We start from the raw sequence: 18219 nt of genomic DNA, 5'->3' as shown, positions 1-18219 counted from the left end.
TAGCTAATCAAGCTAATTAACTAACTAGCCTGCAATTTGAAGATAGGAAATGCACTTTTCCGCTGTGGATGTTCGTCTGGTCGTTAGTTCAGCGAGCAAAAAGCGGCGACGAGATGCACATCAGTGGAACAGACGAGGACGTCAGTAAACAAAAAGCTGGTGTGCAGCAGAAAGAATCCAGTAAAACAGCTTTAAATCATGCACTCGTCAAAAATGTGATAATTCTGCTGTTGAAGCCGTCGTGGATGGTGGCGGCATGGAAAAGTGTGCACAAAATGTTGGTAGTACTTATGACTGTATCTCCCTGAAACATCTGTTGTGGAGTAAATGCAGCACGGCAGCCTGGTGTGATGTCTTCACTGTCCAGGTAGAGTCTAAAGGAAACAGCTTGATTACCAGAGCAGTGGGAGGAAGGAACACCCATCCCATCACCATGTGTATGTAAAGACATGGCCAGAGGATCCTCAAGAAAACTTCTACGTCGTGTTACTTTCAGGAACACTTTCCTTTATCCCCACTGCTGTCAACAAACTCAGTCTGAACTCCTCAATGTGTCCGGCTGCTTATTTGATCGACGTTGCTGATCTCTGAACCCCCTTTTTTAGTCTTCTCGTGTTGCAATATGCTCATAGGTTTGTACAACATGCTTTTTAGATCATCTGCATGTTGTTTGTGTCGGTGTTTGTCCTCCTCGGCTGGTGTCCAGGTGTGCAGACAGCCAGCAGGTCGTCCTCGCTGTAGGTCGTCGCCTCCACGCCAGCAGCCGGGGCTTCCTGCTCACGGTGTCGGTGACGGGTATTATTTTCATCAACAGCCAAGCAGAAAGGGCCCTAATTGTATCAGTGACTCCAAAGTGCAGGAGAGAAAAGAGCATTTTTCACTCTTCCAGCAGCAGGAGGGGAGACGATGAAATTAGATTATGCCATTGTGTTCTGAAGAGCAAAGAGAACATTTCAGAATGGCTCCTTCTGCTCGAACAATGCACGCCGCTTCGCCAAAATCTTGTCATCTCTCGTTTCTTTGCGCTCGCCACCTTTTTTCCGTCTTTGTTTTTGCTCTGCTTTTGTCTGCCTCTCTCTCTCTCTCTCTCTCTCTCTACTGTCCTTATTTAACAAATTAAAGGAAGAATGAGAAATGAAATTGCAGTGAGAGCAGCAGAGATGCCTCTTTCATGTTTGCCCAGGGAACATCCTCTTCTTTCCCCCTTTTTCTCCAAACGTGTAAAGCATATGGTGCCGCCTGCCAGAAGCAGGTGTTGAACCGCTTTTCATTATATAGTGTATATCAGTCTCCATCAAAAAAAGAAAAATGAAGTGGGCATCACTCCAAGAGGGGCTTGTGTCAACATTTTTCTCAGTATTTCGGTGCAAACTTGACTCCTGGCTGTGTGTGTTTAAGCTTTGTCGATGCGTAAAAGATGCTAAACTGTTAATTTTTTAGGCTTTAAAAGAGGTGTCACCACACCGGGGGAATGTTTCACAGCTGGGTGAGACATAACAGTTGTTATTTCCTAGTTTAATGATGTGATTCCTCTCCTCTGTGTTTGCAGGACGTCCTGGGTCTTGGCCAGAAGCTGCCGTACAGATCCAAGAGATCCCTGCTGGTGCCTCCGATGATCGTTACCGAGAACCAGAGAGCTCCCTTCCCCAGGATCATCGGCAGGGTGAGGAACAACCATCCTGTTCACGACAAGATAATAAAATGAGTTGGATGTTTTGCATTCAGAATGCTCACCCTGGAGAGGAGCTTGGCCTGTGTACAAAACCAAGCATTAAATACATGCATTAAACTTTAAAACTTTATTTGACCCTTCGGCCACCTTTGAATATTAAAACCACGGTCTCATTTAGATAAAAAGACGAGGGTTTGGTGTTCTCTCTAATCTACTGCAGCCTCACGGACAGTTTAATGGGAAAGATGAAAGTGATTGTTGCAGCAATATAAAAAGACAAATATGGAAATATTTGTCGAAGAAAATATTATAAAGCTAAACGCTCCAAGGTATCTGTGGTCTTTTGCTAATTTATTTTTAGTTCATGTGGGGATAACAAAATATTAGCTTGTTTGTAAAAGTCGCTGCAATATATGGCAGGTTTAGGAAGTCGTTTTTAATATTTAAGTGACTCTTGGTCACATTATGATGAGATAAAAACAAGAGGGAGCAACAAATCAACGTGGCTGTTTTCAATGAGCTTTTAGAGTTTATCAGACTAATAGAAAACTCACAAAAACTGTGAGTTCAGGTTAGCTCTTCTGGCTTGTGAAAAGCGTCCTGATCAGTTGTAGGCATCCATAACTCATGCTAAAAGGTCTGAAGCACACTCCTGCTACATGGCTTCAGTAAAGCAGGTTTTTACTCTGTTTTGTTTCCTCTAATTGCTGTTTTCAGCCAAAAAATGAACGACACCAGTCCTCTGTAAATATGATCTGACTGCAGCTGAAGGACAACGAGAGTCTGAACACATGCATCCTGTTTCCATTGATAGTAAAGTGTTATTCTATGCAGACGATACTTGACTTTTCATTTAAAGCTAACTGTGAAAGACTAGCTAGTATATTTGCACGGCTCATGACCCGACTGATGGAATCACAACAAGACGTGATTAAAAATGTCTCGTGTGCATCCTCCAGTCAGTGCAACTAACTTTACTGTTTGTGACGTGTTACTCAGATCACGTACACGGTGTTGTTTATTTTACATATTATCTGGTACACAGTGAAGACACGACTCCCTCACCCTGTTACACGTCTTTTGCATCAGGTTTCTGGCTTCTGTCAGTCACATGAGGAGAGATTTTTGGAACTGAATCGATGTAGGGAAACATTCTTACTCACTTTTAAACCTGCAGTGCAAAACTTTTGTCGTCTCCTTCGAGACGTGAGCGACACAAACACTGCTGATGCATAGAGAGAGGCGGTAATCCTTCCTGTGAATACTGAGTGTGTTTGTTATGTGGAGCATCAGAAAGTTATCTTGAATGCTTCCCAGGTTTTTCCGCCACATGTTCCACTACACTCTCAGTGTCTGTATCCCATTTCGTTTCCATTGCTTCTCTCTTCAGCTCTGGCAAACCAAACGTTGCCGGTTAAAGCAAAACGCTGCTTCACTCAGTGTCGCCTCAGTCCTTTCATTTTAAAGTCTGGCATACTTTACTTTACTTGTTGCTGATAGGCTCAATTAGCGCCGTGCGATCTCGTTTGGCAGCGGCTTGGATGCAACATGTTTAAGTGAAAGTCCTGAATTCTAGCTTTAACACGTCTTTGTATGCAGCCCATATATTCTTAGTTTTAAACGTCATGCAGCCCTACACAGTGCTAAAACCAGACTAATTAGCTAATTAGGATGTTAGTAATTTGGCTTATTCTTTGGTATTCTGGGTGTCCGTGACAACCGCACAGGAAGTGAGCATATTTTTAGGAACTATGGTTAACGGTAGCTGTATTGAAAGAAACACAGCTACACAAAAGGCAGCACTGAGTACTATAGCTCATGTGTGAAGGTATATTCAAGTGCTATAGGTCATGACAAACCTTGACAAAGCAAGGCATGTAAGAAAGTTTTAAGACTGACTTATCAGGTTGTTAAATACGAGGAATATGAGGACGTTTTGATTTATTTTCTACCTGCCAGGTTACAAATTCTCTCTCTTATCTGTGTATCACATTTTATCTTGATGAATTTTCTGTTTTTTAATCAGATTTTTTGAGGATTATTGTGTTTTAAGATCCTTTTTTTTCTCTTTTTTTTTGCAATGAAAAGCCTGACAAATACACGAGCTCTTGTTTAAAATGAGCGTCTCGGATATTGTGTGCAGTCAACTGCAGAATTAAATTAAAACTCTCATGTTCATATTTTTTTTTTTGGTTTGTTTGAGACCAAATAATTCAGACAGAAAGTACGAGTAGGGAAAATACTGAAAAACACACCAAGAGACAGACCTCGCTGTGTTGAAGGACCAGTGTGGAGGATGTAGGGGGCTGAATAAAGCATTCATAATTAAATGCTCATTAGTGAATAATTACTTGTGATCGTTGTGTTTTCTTCAGTTTAGAATGAGTCCGTCGTGTCTGTGTCGGTCTTCTTTGCCATCTTTGTACCATATCTCACCTGATGAACCAACCGCCGGCTCTACGGAGGGCTTCTTGTGTTTTTACACCCATTGGTTTCCCACCACAGGATCTCCTGCATGCTTTTAAAGCGACGGCTGATTGGTTTCAATCTGCAGCCTCACCGCTAGACGCCACCAAATCTTATACACTGGTCTTTCAAAATCTGACGTGGAAAAATCTAAGCGTTTTAATTAACGGCGCTGCTAATTGACACCCTGTTGAAGTCTGGAAACACGTCCCAGTGGAGGCTGAACGCTGGGACAGTACTGCTAAAGATGAAAATGTGATCTTAGGACGTTGTCATCTCCAAAGCATGCTACGATATACGAACGTACTGTGTCACTGATGACGAGGGGTTTTATTTTTCCAGCTAGAAAACACTCAAGATGACACGACAGAGCAAATTATTTACGTGTCACATCATACACTTGAATCCTTCTTTAGTTTCTCTTTCCCACTTTGGAGAAAATCTAATATTTTACCTTTCTATAACGTCCGTGTGGTGATTTTTTTGTAATCTTGAGGATAAATGAGCCGTCAGTGCATCGATTCTCAAAAACACAGATTCAGACTTCCAGGATAACCAACCCAAGCAGCCGATGGAGTCGGTCAACGAGCAGGATGAAGCTTTTTGTACCTTTATTGCTTTTCAAAGTTGGTCAAACACATACAGATTACTACAGCACGACAACTTGTCATTGGATAGAACAGTGTAGCTTTTAGCTGAGTTGTTGATGAGCTCCACCTTCAGTCAGGATGGATGGGCTTCTGAGATCTGTGTATTCTAGTAAAATCACCATTTGAAGGCAGTAGGGGATTATTTCATGAAAAAAATAAAAGTCTAAGTCTGTAACTTTGATGCGCAGAGATTAGCTTTTCTTCGAGGTTAAACCCTGAGAGGAGAGGAACTCCAGCCGTCTTTGTCACGAGCAGATCTGTGCAGCAGGTAAATCACTTCACCTGAATCCTCTTGGATCAGATGGTCAACCCGAAAGCCGTACATCCCGACTCCTGCGCGAGGTTCTACAATTATCTCTCCCGGCGTTGCAGAGCTTTGATGTATCTTTGCATGTCAGTCAGCTTTGTTCTAGATAAGGCCGGGCACTACCAGATCATCCACGTCGCTCGCTGCCCGCTGAGACTAACATGAAAAGATATCCTGTACTGAGCTGTGCGTATAATGGATAATTGTACCCTGGAGAGCATGACCACGGCACACAGCCTCATACTAACACTGTCCTCAGTTTGGTTGGCGGGTTGAGGGCCTGGAGGCTGCTGGAGATGGACGGTGGACTCACTGCATGCATGTTTGGGGGACGACCACACTCCAAGGGGGTCATGCAGATTCCTTGTTTTGGTGCATATGGGATCCAAATCGTTTCTGCAGCATGCTATGGACCTCTTCTCCAACCTCCACACTCAGGGTTTGCATGAGAAGACAGGTTAATGTGGACTACTTTACCCAACAGGAGCTGTACGGTGGCGACTCGGCAAAATTGATTTTCCACACCGATAGCTTCCCCTCTTCGTACACATCCTACCGCTTCCATATGGCAGCTGTTCATATTTCATACCGCCTTCTTCTCTGCGGGAGATAATCAAGTGGGAAGCAGGGGGAGAGTCGAGATTACGCCTCGACATGTATGACTGTGTGCACATGCGGTGGTGCGCCGGCGAAGGCGAGGGCGGTTCGGTTGTCAGCGGGGCTCGCCGGGGGGGGGGAAGGAGGGGAAGAACCTTGTTGTTTATGTCACATCTCCTGCTCGCTGTGGAATTGTTTTGATCCAGAGGTCTCTCCCCTGCCCTCCCCCAGGGGCCCATAAACAGCTCACAACAACTCACACAGCAGCTGGAGCATGCAATGAAAGCGATATGCTTAAATGTTTCTCATCGCCGCCGCCGCCGCCGATAGGACCGTACTTCAGAGTATTCAAGTACTCGGGAAGATAAATCAGTCATGGCTCAAGTAGTTTAAATGTTTATTCCCAAAGCTTTTTTTCATTTGTGCTTTTTTTTTTTTTTTGCTCGTGTCTGGAATTACATGTGAGTCGGGCGTTATTCCCAGTGGGGGGTAGGAGGGCTCCCGCTGGGATAACCACCTTGTCCACCACCACCGCTGCTGCTGCATGGACTTAGCAGCATTTATTGTAGGGTTTGAGTACAGCTATGTTCCCTGTGCTACTACAAAGTCTGCACATTTTAAAACTGGCTCAAATTATGAGAAGCTAGTTTTAAATCACAGTTCTTTACTGTTATAAAAACTGGGAATCTTGTTAAATCTGGTTCCAGGTGAGTCACAGGTGATGACATCAGCAAGACAAGATGAAAAACTGCAGCCTCAGTAACACGAGATGAGTGTAATTGGCTATTAAAATCATTCTAATCGTTCTAAAGCAGCGCTGCTTGGTTTCTTACTGGTAAAGCAAAACCACACGGTACCACTGGATCTCAGTTTGTAAAGGTAAATCCCAGGGTTGTTTCATTTCAGTGTCCAATTGAAGCGACCTTTATGTTCCAGCTGCTGACACGGAGCACATGGTGGGCGTGGACGAAGAGAGAAAGTGTTAAAAAATTAAAACTGTTCCGGCTGCACCCGAATATGAAGCAAGTAGAATTGATTTAGCAGGCTTTAGATGTTATATACTGGGCATCTTTAATAATAAATGAGGATTTAGATCATTTAAATGAGAGCCTGGTTCGACTGAAGTGAACTCTAACCCAGCAGATCTCGTGTCGCTTTGGGTTTTTTGTTGTGGATAACTCAGGAGTTGGAAATATCTCCTCACAGTGAGAAGGTAAAGGGGTTCAAACCCTCAAAGCCTGCAGAGACCGCCAAGGTCTCCGCGTGCCCGGTCCGGTAAAAGCTCCTAAAAGATGCTGCTAGATTATTTTAAACATTTTAATTGCTCATCGGTGCGAGAAAAAGTTGTCTGTGATTGACTGCTGACCTATTAGCCGACCGGCGTATGCTTGGATGGGCTCCAACCACCTGCACTCCGGATCAGAGGAAGTAATTACAGAGAGAGAGTCGGGATGTTTCTGCTAGAATTCAAGGTCCTAACTGAAAATAGCGCCCGACACAAAACTGATTTCACATCCATTAAGTCGAACCCGCCGAATCCCCACAAGAAGACGTGCAAATTCTTCCCCGGAACAACAAAACACACGGAGAGCAGCTTCATTAAATAACAAACAAAAGCCTCAGATGTGCCAACGCCGAGTCTCAAACATTTCAATCTGTAAAGCCATCTCGACTGTCGGTACTGTGCCGCAGCTGTCAGTTACTCAACCTGTGTTTGTTCTGCCTTACCTCAGGGTCCGGCTCACAAATCAACATAACGTGTCTGACTTGACATGACAGCTCCAATAAAGCACTGCTTGTGGGAGGAATGAGGTCCTGGTTTGGTTGTAGCCCCGGCTAATATAGTAAGGAGAGCAGACGTGTCTTGTTTTAGTGCCGTGTGCATCCCGATTCGCTCTGCCTGTCAGTCTGGGAGCCTCCACTGTTTTGTTGCCCTCTGTCTGGCGTCTGTCAACCGTTACATGTCTTTTTTTAGTTTTTTTTTTTTCTCCCGTCTTTGTCTTCTTGTCGCCGTTCCTTCTGCTCTCACCAAACCGAGCCATCAGAGTTCCGGCTGAACTTCCAAAGCAGGAAGTGAACGTTGTGAGACGCCTGCGGGCCTCGCCGTTTAGTCTAATTGATTCTCCTAATTGTCTCAGGAAGACCAGAAAGTTCCTCCCTTTTTCTCTTTCCAGCCCCCTCTCCTCCCTATCTGTCCTTTAATCACCACCGTTTGCGGTGGATGTTCGCCGGCAGTGACTTAAAACTGTTTGACGCACATTCCAATTCATGGCCGGACCCCCAGACGCACGGAGCAGATGTGAAATCCATTCTGATTAAAACGAGGAGCGGCAATGAAAAACAGATCTGTCGTGTCTGAACTGCCCAAGAGATGCTGTCCTTGTGTGAGCTTAAGCAAGACTAAGTGATTGCTCGTCCGGCTTCCTGAGAATGCTAACACGGGCGTCCGCGGTCCTTCTTAACGGCGGCTGCTGCTTTTTATTCTTATTCTTTTACCTTTTATCATTTTCAAGGGCCACTTTTTTTTTAAGTTTGATCAAATCTGCTTTCATAATTCATCGGTTTTCTACGATAGCGTTACCCGCAGTTGCATGAATAAGACATAGTCGATGCCATGAGAAATATTACTTCCACATGTGCCAAGGACGACCTCCACTGTGTGAACTCTTCTTTTCAAGAGCAGCATTTCCCATCACAACAGTCCCGTTTGACCCTCTTAACATTGTCTCCATGCTTAATAACGCTCTCGTCTTCCTGTTTCTTGTTTTCCACAAGGGCCCCCCCCCCCCTCCGCCTTGATTGTTGCCCCTTCTCGGGTTTGTCGTGATTGGCTCGGGACGCGGTGGCTGATGGGTAATGATTAGCCGAGGCCCCCCGACTAGCCAATCAAAGCCGGTTAATTAGCCCCATTGTTTTGCCGTCGTGGATTCGCCCCGGACTCTATCCGTCCGTGTCTTCGCCCGGCTTTCCACCTCGCCTCGTCCCTCTCATTAGCAGGCTGGAGTGGAGGAACAATCAGGCAGAGCGTTGGTCCAAGCCTGGCATGCATGTCCACACACACACACACACACACACTGGCTGGGTCCCAGGAGTCCTTTTATGGCCGGTGATTGTCATTCGCAGCTCGCTGTATGACCTTGATAGGGATAACAGAAGCACCACCGAGGGATGCGACTGCATACTCGCACACACAGTGGAGATGAAACCCTCCCTCGTTCTCTCGCTCAAAAAGAAAAAAAAAAGGCCCAAGGACATGAGAAGTGTCTCTATGCAGAATTTCCATGATACTCATTTATGATGTTGGATCAACTTTGCATTTTCTTCGGCACACTTTGCTCAGAAAAAAAGAAAAAGAGAAGTTACATAAGTTTTTGGAGACATGTCTGTGTACATATTTGCTCGTACCTTTCTTGTCTTTTTCATTTCTTGCCCTCCTGACAGCCGATGAGAGCGCACGCGGCGGGAGGTGTTATCAAGGTTTTGATGCACACAAACCAGCTCGCATAAACACACCCGGTCTGTTTGCCGAAACCCGTTGTTTGGGCGCTCCGTCGTCTTTGTGCTCTGAGGTGTTTGGTGTTGTGGAGCGACGCCACACCTCCTGTCATCCTCCCGCAGTATCACGAGCCCCGCAGTCTTTCATGTCTGCTCGGCTGGTAATGAGAGCTGATAGAAAGAGGTGAGATTCTCCCATCAGTCCTCCCACACGCACAGAGGGAGACGAGCTCAGCGGAGACCGAAAACCGCCGGGTGCACGTCGCTTCGCCGGCGTGCGCGCACATCCGACCGCCTGTGTGTACGTAGGCCGCGGATTATCGCGCTCGCACCCCACGGAGGCGTCATCTAATCAGTCTAAACTTCTCCTGACACTTCACTTGCTCTTCAGCTGAAGTTGGTGCGTCTTTATTAGGGATCTCTCCCTCCCTGGCAGTCTCTGCTTCCTCCTTTCTCACATACTTCCCCTCCCTACGTGTCCGTTCTTGTTGTTTTTTTTTTGTATCTCCGCTCCCTCCCTGCGTTTATCAAAGTTTGATGCTCAGCCATCTGTGAATCCAACTAATGTTTCACCTCATTCCTTTTTAGTTTTCTTCTTCTGACCCAGTTTGTCGCTCTCCACAGGTGCCGGCTGCTGCTGTGATTACAGATCAGAAACATCTCTGTCCTTAATGACAGCTGTGCCACCTGTCCGAGTTGTTTTGGTGGGGTTTTTTTAATGCCCTTCCAAGAATAGAAAGATGAGGGGGAAGCGACGGTAAGAGAAAGTACCCTGGATGCTGTTCAGAACATCTGCCAGATGATCAGATAAACAAGAGAGTTGAGATGAGGGCATAAAGGAGGGAAAAGCAGCAGGTCAGGAGGGAGGCCATGTTGTCAGTATGTGAGTATTATCCTTAAATAGCCGCCTTGTGCTGCGTTTCAGCAACACTTTTGACATTTCCTGCTCTCGTCGTTGGCTGTGGGCAAACAAAACGAGCAGTGGGACGTGATGGAGAGAAGTGGAACGTGATGAATGGAGAAAAAGAGGTATTGATGCTCGGCGGATGAGCGAGGACGGACGTACTGGAGAGAGTAACAAGTGGGGGGAGGCGAGAAGTCGAAGACGGAGTGGAGGGGGAAGATGAAGCGGGACGCGGAGATGAATGGCGGCGAGCTCTGGAGAGGCTATAAGCGTTTGAGCTTTGTCTGGCACCGGCTCGCAGCGCCGTGGTCTCATGTCCCATGCTCTTTCAACTAGGAAGTAAAAAGGCCTTCATTTTAGCTGCTCTCCTACTGAAGTGCACTCTCATCAAAGGCGACCTCGTGGCAGCTCTCTGATCATAAGGCACAGTGCAGGGCCGCCGTTTAGATCCTTGGCTAACAGCGCCGAGGCCCAGAGGGGTGTTGAAGCCGGTGACAGCCCTGTGTGGGTTTTTGATGCGGGAACGGCAAACACCGGCAATTTGAAGTGATGGAAACTTGATTTTCACGTTTAAGTGACGACTCTCAGCTTGATTTTTTGCAAAGGCTTACGCTGCTGTGAAATTCACATGCACTCACCTGTCACCGGAGAAAGCAAGAAAATAATAAAAGAAAAAAAGGCGAGCGACAGACGACAACAGCAAACAAACAAAAACACTGTCACCCGTGTTCATGTTTTCCCCCTGACTCTGATATCCCATTTCTAGGGTTTCTATAGAAGACGACCAAATAAAGTCCTGTCGAGCAGCTTGATCTTTCCTCCAAGTATCGAGTTCTTTCTCCGGCGTTGATCACGTCAAAGTCACATCTTAACAGAGGCGCTTTCTTTACTCTTCCACACAACATTTTTGCAGAAATTGCACAAAAATGGGCAAATTTCAGATGAGACTGGGAGAGCTTTTGAATAATCTCAGATACAGTTTGGCTGCATCGATGTGTGCAGGGACAAAATACAGCCGAGCAAGACGTCAGCGCTGTCGGGCGTCATTCACAGCTGTGGAAGACGGCTTCGGCTTTTTGGTATTTTTGGGCTACTTTTGGTGAATCCAATGTGGCTTACAGACACAATCAAGTCATCAAATGTGCAACAAACCTTATGTTCCTGCTCGGCTGATCTGCGTCTCATTCATGTTTTGAAAGAAACCCTCCCCGACAGGTGACGGTGAGTCAGTGGAGGCATGAACCTGAGACACAACTTTTTACCCGTGACGTCGGAATTTGCTTCCCGTGTGATTATTCTGAAGGTTGGTGAAGTTTAGGCACCAAAACTACTTGGTTAGATTTAGAAAAAAATAATATGCTTTGGGTTTAAAATGAGACAGAAACTTGTTAGGTTTGCAACGACTTAGTTGGGTTCAGAAAAATATCCTAATTTGGGTTAAAATGAGACACGTGTGAAGCTTCTCCTCCATTAACTGTACTACTGATCGATTCCCTGAAAAAGAGTGACAGTAAAGCAATAAAACAAACGGCAAAGACATGCTGATTACGAACATATTTGCTGTGTTTTTTGGTTTTGCTGTCTCGTTTTATTTTGAAAGGGTCCACTATCTTGCCAGTCATTTTACTTCCTGTCTTTGTGATCTCCTCTTATTGGTTTCAGCTGCGTCTCATCACCTAATCAGCTCCTGTTTGTACATCTAGTCTTTTCTCTTCCTGCTCTCTGTTTGACTTTTCCTGATCTTCCAGGCGCTCATCTCTGGTTTGTGCATTTAGTTTTCTGAACCTTTTTTTTGTTTGTTTTGCTTTAATTTGTTCCCCCGTGCTTCCGTTAACGTCCTGGATGTTTGGTTCACCTTTACTGCCAGTATTTGTGATATGTCACAAGCAAACATGATTCAGGAGAAAATCCCTCAAAGCATGACTGGAGATGTGCTTTAGTTGTACAGGATTGTCCTGTAATGTGCCTCGAAGCGTTCTCCCGTCATGAATCTGGTCATTTATTCTCCTCTTGGTAGCATCTTGTGGTGAATTTATTTCTCTAATCTCTCACCTGAAGGTCTCTAAATAAGTATTTTAACTTGATCGAATCTTAAACATTTAAAATTTCAGTGAAAGAACACCAAATCCTTGAAGTCAGAACTTTAAACGCTTACAGGCAGTTTTTAAAAACACTTTAAATGTAAGTTGTGAACCTTATGACGAAACTTTAGCCGTGAAGAATTCTCATTGTGTTCCTAATGCTCTCAACCAGCCGTCGCTTTGCAGCAAATTATGTGAACTGTGTGTGTTAAACAGCTGGAAAGTTTCTCTCCACACCGGGTTTTGGCTCATTATTTTTATAATTTTTCTCGCTCCGACAGATGCCCTGAACTCTGAGTTTTGCCCCTTTCAGCTGTGATGTGTGACTTTAACATGCTTTGTTTTTCTGTTTCCTTTTTCCAAACTGCCTGTTCCTGTTACGGTGGATATCGGCGGATGCTGTTGGCGCCGGCAGTCTCATGTGAGTGAATCTTTCCAAAAAAAAAAAACGTCCCTGGGTCAGATCAGTTCTGCGCGAGAGAATAGAATCGTCAGCCAGCTAACTTGGCAGCGCTCCTCAGGAAAGAAAAAAATAAAATAATGTGGTCGGAAAATCTTCCTAGCGTAGCCCTAACAACAAAAAAGATCATCTACATAGCATTTGCATTTAATTATTAAGGAGCACATTTTTATATTTATTTAGCTGTTCCACTTTCTTTATCTGAAAGAAGCGCTGCATCATGCATGAGCTGGTGGTCACAGCAGGCCTCCAGTGCTCAAGGAGATGATGCTGAACTTTCTTATTTTACGCGAGTTGAATTTACCGACTGATGAAATCAAATCAAAGTCTTGTTCGGTGTAAAATTTTAATTGGTAGTTATCAGGGATTTGCATCAGCGTTCAGGGAACAGTGAGCTTCTTTTGCACAGAAACGTATCAACAACCTTTTTTCTTTTTTTTTTTTTTTTTCTCCTCCGTGCTTTGGCAAAGGAAAACAATAGAAGCGGTTTCAGGAAATAAGCTTTGTCTGAATGAAACGGAGCGAGCTTGTAATCGTTTGGCTTTTTGATTCGTGTCTGCAGGTGATTTCGGCACAGAAGGTGGGGAACCAAATCTTCCGACTGACGGGCCCCGGCGCCGACCAGGATCCCAAAGGCCTGTTCACCATCGACATCGACACGGGAGACGTGTCAGTCAGCCGCTCGCTGGACCGGGAGGCCATCGACTCCTACCTGGTCAGTGTGTGCGCCCTCGTGATTGTCGTGTTTGTGTGTTCTGTCCACCTCCTTTCCGTCTTTGTCGAGTTTCCTCTTCAACTCGCTCGACTTGTTCATGAGAATTTTGTCGTTCAAATTTGGCATCATGTTGGAATATGGGGAAGAAAAAGAAAAAATGCTCGTGGAATGTTTTGTGTTTGATTTCCAACCCGGCTATGCTAATGTTGGCAGCGGGATTTGGGGGGGAAAAGGACGGACTTTGTATTTTGGTCCTCCTCTGTGTTGAAACGGCCCGTTGGAGGCTGTTTGAGGTGCCCGAGCGTTTTGTGCCCTTGGGGTTGTCTGGCCAACAAAAGCATTTCCCCGCCCTTGAAGAGAAAAGAGGGAGAGAGGGGGCAGAGAAAGTCCAGTGTGTAAGTCGGTCGATTGATCTTATTTCTGAGTCGGGGTGTTGGGCTGGGTGCGAGCTGATGATAAGCTAACTGGATTTTGTAAAAGCTCACAAATAATTTGCTCTGTAAACACCAACAGATGCGAGCGGAGGGCGAGCGGCAGAGAAATAACACACATTTGGCGGATTTCTTTCTTTCTTTTTTTGTCTTCTGTTGCTCAGTTACATGCGATGTGTAGCCGTGACTTTACGGTCTGATGGAGGCTGTTCCCAGGAACACCCAGTAACGGAGCGGCCCCTGAATCTGAATGAGAAATACGCATTTCTATATAACCAGACTGCGTGTACAATTAAATAATGACCCACCAGGAGAATTTCTCACCATCTAGTTGTGGGGAGATAGAACTTACTCTAGCTTGTCTCCCTCTGGAAAAAATGAACCTAGAAAGCAATTTGTTCCCTTCTCGTCCAATTCTGGCCTCAAGTCAGATTTCAGTTAAACGTTTTCATGCTGGGAATTGCAAGGAAGCAGGATAAACGAAGCTAAATGGAGAGATCAAGAGGTCTAATCAGACGGCATGAGTGAAATCAGATGCATGTTTGTGTGGACGATGCATCTGTAGGAATCTGTGTGGCGTCGCGTCGGCCTCCCGTTAAGCATCGTGATGGTTGTAGGGCCTTTGAGAGGAATAACTGTATTCATATTCCTAACAGACTTCTTATTGCACTCAGTTATTTTAACTCCTCTTTCGAGTGCTTACACCGAAATAATTTGCGACTTCGGGCGGCCGCGTTTTTCCAGCTCTGTCAGCGTTGTTAATTTACAAAATAAAGATTGCAGACGCACACATACAGATAACCGCACACAAACCTTCAAAGAGACTGTGCTTAATAGTTTTTTTTTTTTGCTTACATTCTGAAAGTATTTTGGCAGCTTAGTGATTTAAAGTTTTCGGGGTCCTCGTCGGCTATAACAAAAGTTGGTGCATAAAGCTCTGGGGATGGAGACAGACACAGAAGAGGGAAAAGAGGACAGTAAAGAAGAGCGAGACGAGCAGAGGATAAGGGGTCTGGGGATCTTCTCCGTGCAGATTTGACTGTGTTCGCTGTGGAGAAGAGAGAAGTTTAACGACGTAATGAGCTGAGCCGAATCCAAGAGAGAGGGAGAGAGTGACAGAGATATGGAAAAACAGGGTGCCTTGTAATTTAAAATTAGAAAAAAAAGGAGCAATGCAAGCAGCAAGGCTGGCTTTGCTTTACTTTGTGTTAGAATATAGTTCAGTAAAGCAGCTGGTTTGACACTAACGTTGTTAATACTCAATATAGACCAGCTGCACATTAAAGGTGCCACCAAAGTACCTCTGACATGTCGATGCATGGACTCCACAAGACGTCTGAAGATGTTCTGTGGTATAAGGCGCCAAAAAGTGAGTGGCAGATCCTTTAAGTGCTGTAAGGTGGATGGACTTAGGGATAGAGCATCCCACAAATGCTCTGTCACATTGAGATTTGAGGAATCTGGAGGCCAAGTCATCACCATGAGCTCGTTGTTGTTCTGTAGCCTCTGCCATCACGGCATGTTGTTGACATGAAGGGGTGGTCTACAGCAGGGGTGTCCAATCCTGGTCCTGGAGGGCCACAGTCCTGCATGTTCTAGATGTTTCCCTCTTCCAACACACCTGATCAGCTCATCATGAAGCTCTGCAGAAGCCTGATAACCATCCTGATCATGTGAATCAGGTGTGTTGGAAGAAGGAAACATCTAAAACATGCAGGACTGTGGCCCTCCAGGACCAGGATTGGACACCCCTGGTCTACAGCGATGCTTAGGTAGATGGTGTAGCATCACATCCATGTGAACAGCAGGACCTCAGGTTTCCCAGCAGGACATGGCTCAGAGCATCTTGCTACTTCTGTCTAACTTCTATTTTGCTGCCATCTCTTCCCCAGCTAAATGAAATTAATTAGAACTAGAGTACTTCTTTGAATTGCTCCATGGTGCCGGTTGGATGCTCGTTTTTGACACCTTCAGAGGTGGGCAGGGTTCGGCGTCGGCACACTGACCGCTCCACAGCAGGCGATGCATGTTCAGGTTTTCTCCGCTGTGGGACTGGACCACACTGGTCTCCCTCCGCTCCTCATGTGCAGCACTGAGCCTGAGCCACCCATGGCTGAGTCACTGGTTGCTCCTCGTTGGACCACCAACCACTTCAAGAACCTGCTGTTGTGGTGATCATAAATTCGTCCCCGATCCTCACGCCAACCTTCCAACACATCACCCCCAGAACAGAGTGTTCACTTCCCGTCCAGTATATCTCAGTGCGTGACAGGAGCCAGTGTGACGAGATAATCACTGTTATCACTTCACCTGCCAGCGGTTTTAATGTCGTACCTGATCGCTGTGTACACATGCTCCTCACTCTGCTGCGATATAAAGTTGATCTATGTGAGCGTTTACCTTCAGATCTTATTGCTGCATGCATTTCTTAACCAAAAGTAGCTGATTCAGTTTATTTCCCTCCGCTTTCGAGCTTCTGAAACAACATTTACCTTCATCTCGGTGGTTTTTCTGTCTCCCTCGAGGCGTCTTTATTACCACCGATAGCTGCTGCTTATGTTTCATCAACGATTGTGTGGAAGTCTCGATTGATTTGAGTCTGCGGTTTGAAAATACCTCCTCAGCTCTCGTGTTTTGACGCTGATTTCAATATGTGACACTAGAAAACTGATGGATAGCTTTCAATGTGACGGCAGAACAGAATATAATCCGTCTAGTGGGCTACGAGTCACAGCGAAGAGCTTCAGCAGGTTCAGATGACTTGAACAGAACCTCGCCTGACTTGGTCGTGCCTCAGACCCTCGACGGAGACCAGCGCTCTGCTTTCCAGAAACCACCTTTTGGTGCTTTTTGCATTCGTATTCTGATCGTAAAAGCTCAGCTATTTAATTGAAGGCTTCAGCAAATGGCCAAATATTTCCATCAGAGTGAATAACCCCAACCGGTCTAATATGCCATTATTTCAAGGGGCCTCGAGTGAAATGGCTTCCAATATCAGTTATGCCATTCATTGTATCTGGGCTGCCTCTAATGATGATTGTTATTTCCAACCTGGTAGTTACAATCCCTGAAGGCAAGCCGGTATGTCTTTCTATGCACATACTGTACTTATTCCCGCCACTCTTTGCCTTTTCTTTCCCAGTCAAAGCTGCACGATATCTCGCTCTCCCTTCACTTATCACTCGACGGCAGTGAGTCTGTGTCCCAGTCAAAACTCCAGAACAAAGGTCTCCTATCAAATTCAGCTCCGTCTTTTTTATCAGCAGCCTCGCGCTGCGTGCAGAACCAAGGCTGTGTCACTTTTACGGCGCCCGGTGGCCCTCGCCGGCTGTCCGAGTCACATCCATTAAGAGCGTCCCTTTTTTTTTTTCTCCTCCCATTGCAGCTAATGGCCTGTGTGGAGACGAAACATGAAATATTCAGAGGCAGATTAGGATCGCCATTACTCCAACGGCGATTTATAGGCAAAGTGAAACTAACAAACGTAAAGCCTTGTCCAATGTACATCTGCTTGAATGATCATGAAACGCTGCAGTTTCCCTCAACGGTACGAATAATTTCAACCTCTTCTCACTCATTGCTGTCGTTTTCTAGCCCAAATTTGTCAACTTGGTTCTGTTACTCTTGTCTCACCATCCTTACCTTAAGCTCAAGTTGTTTTTTTTTAGCTCTAATAATCCATTCTGGTACCTGCATTGATCCACAGTATAAGAAAACTGCAGTCTGAGATGTCAATTTCCTGGATTAGTCACACCGGGGCACAAACATATTAGATATTCTTGACGTTTTGTGAAGTAATTTACGAGCAAATGTCAAGGTCACATCTATTATCCTTCAGCTCAACTTTATTTATGAAGCACTTTAACACAACAAAAAGTCAAAACAAAGCGCTGAACATAGAATATAAAACATCTAAAATGCAAAATACAATAAAACAATCATCAAGGACAATAAGAACAGTTAAAACAGGAGTCTCGTGACGGTGTTGGTGCTTCTCTAAGACTTCCAGAGCCTGGAGCTGCAACTGCAAAGCCTCTGAGACACATCAGGAGACACTAGAAGAACTTTTTCAGGATGTAATGGATGTAGATGACCTCTTTCTCTCCAGCTCCTCACAACCAGCGCTGTGTGTCAGTCTCCAGGCCTCCTGCCTTCAGGTGTGGACTCTTTGCTTAACTACCGTCGTCAGCATCCGCCGATATAATCAATGTTCCTGTTGTAAAAACCACCTCTGCTGTCTCGGGCATGCCTCGTGCTTCCTTCCACTCCCTCCTCGCCTTCTCCTCCCGGTTTTGCAGCGTGATGATGATTGATTACCGCTGACGTGAAAAAACTGCTCTGCCCACCCTGCAAGGTCATTGTGTTTCAAAATACTCCTGCCACCGGCTTTGCTAAAATTAAATCAATAAAGTTGACTTGCTTGGTATCTAAATTCAGCGGT

General features: G+C 45.3%; 1 protein-coding gene across 1 annotated transcript in view; it reads left to right on the top strand.

Annotated features, from left to right (window-relative positions):
• Positions 1–706: 706 nt before the first annotated feature.
• The window catches only part of cdh13 (cadherin 13, H-cadherin (heart)), a gene marked incomplete at its 5' end in the record, with an annotated part of 203020 nt that continues 185507 nt past the window's right edge, over positions 707–18219 (top strand). Inside the window, 4 exons of the mRNA XM_008276457.1 lie at positions 707–788; positions 1550–1663; positions 12588–12593; positions 13195–13347. Of these exons, the coding sequence (XP_008274679.1) occupies positions 707–788; positions 1550–1663; positions 12588–12593; positions 13195–13347 (355 nt within the window). The remainder of the gene's footprint in view (positions 789–1549; positions 1664–12587; positions 12594–13194; positions 13348–18219) is intronic.

Source organism: Stegastes partitus, unplaced genomic scaffold (genome assembly GCF_000690725.1).
Source record: "Stegastes partitus isolate 25-593 unplaced genomic scaffold, Stegastes_partitus-1.0.2 Scaffold72, whole genome shotgun sequence".
NCBI classification, from domain to species: Eukaryota; Metazoa; Chordata; class Actinopteri; family Pomacentridae; genus Stegastes; species Stegastes partitus.
This window is presented reverse-complemented; position numbering and strand designations above follow the sequence as displayed.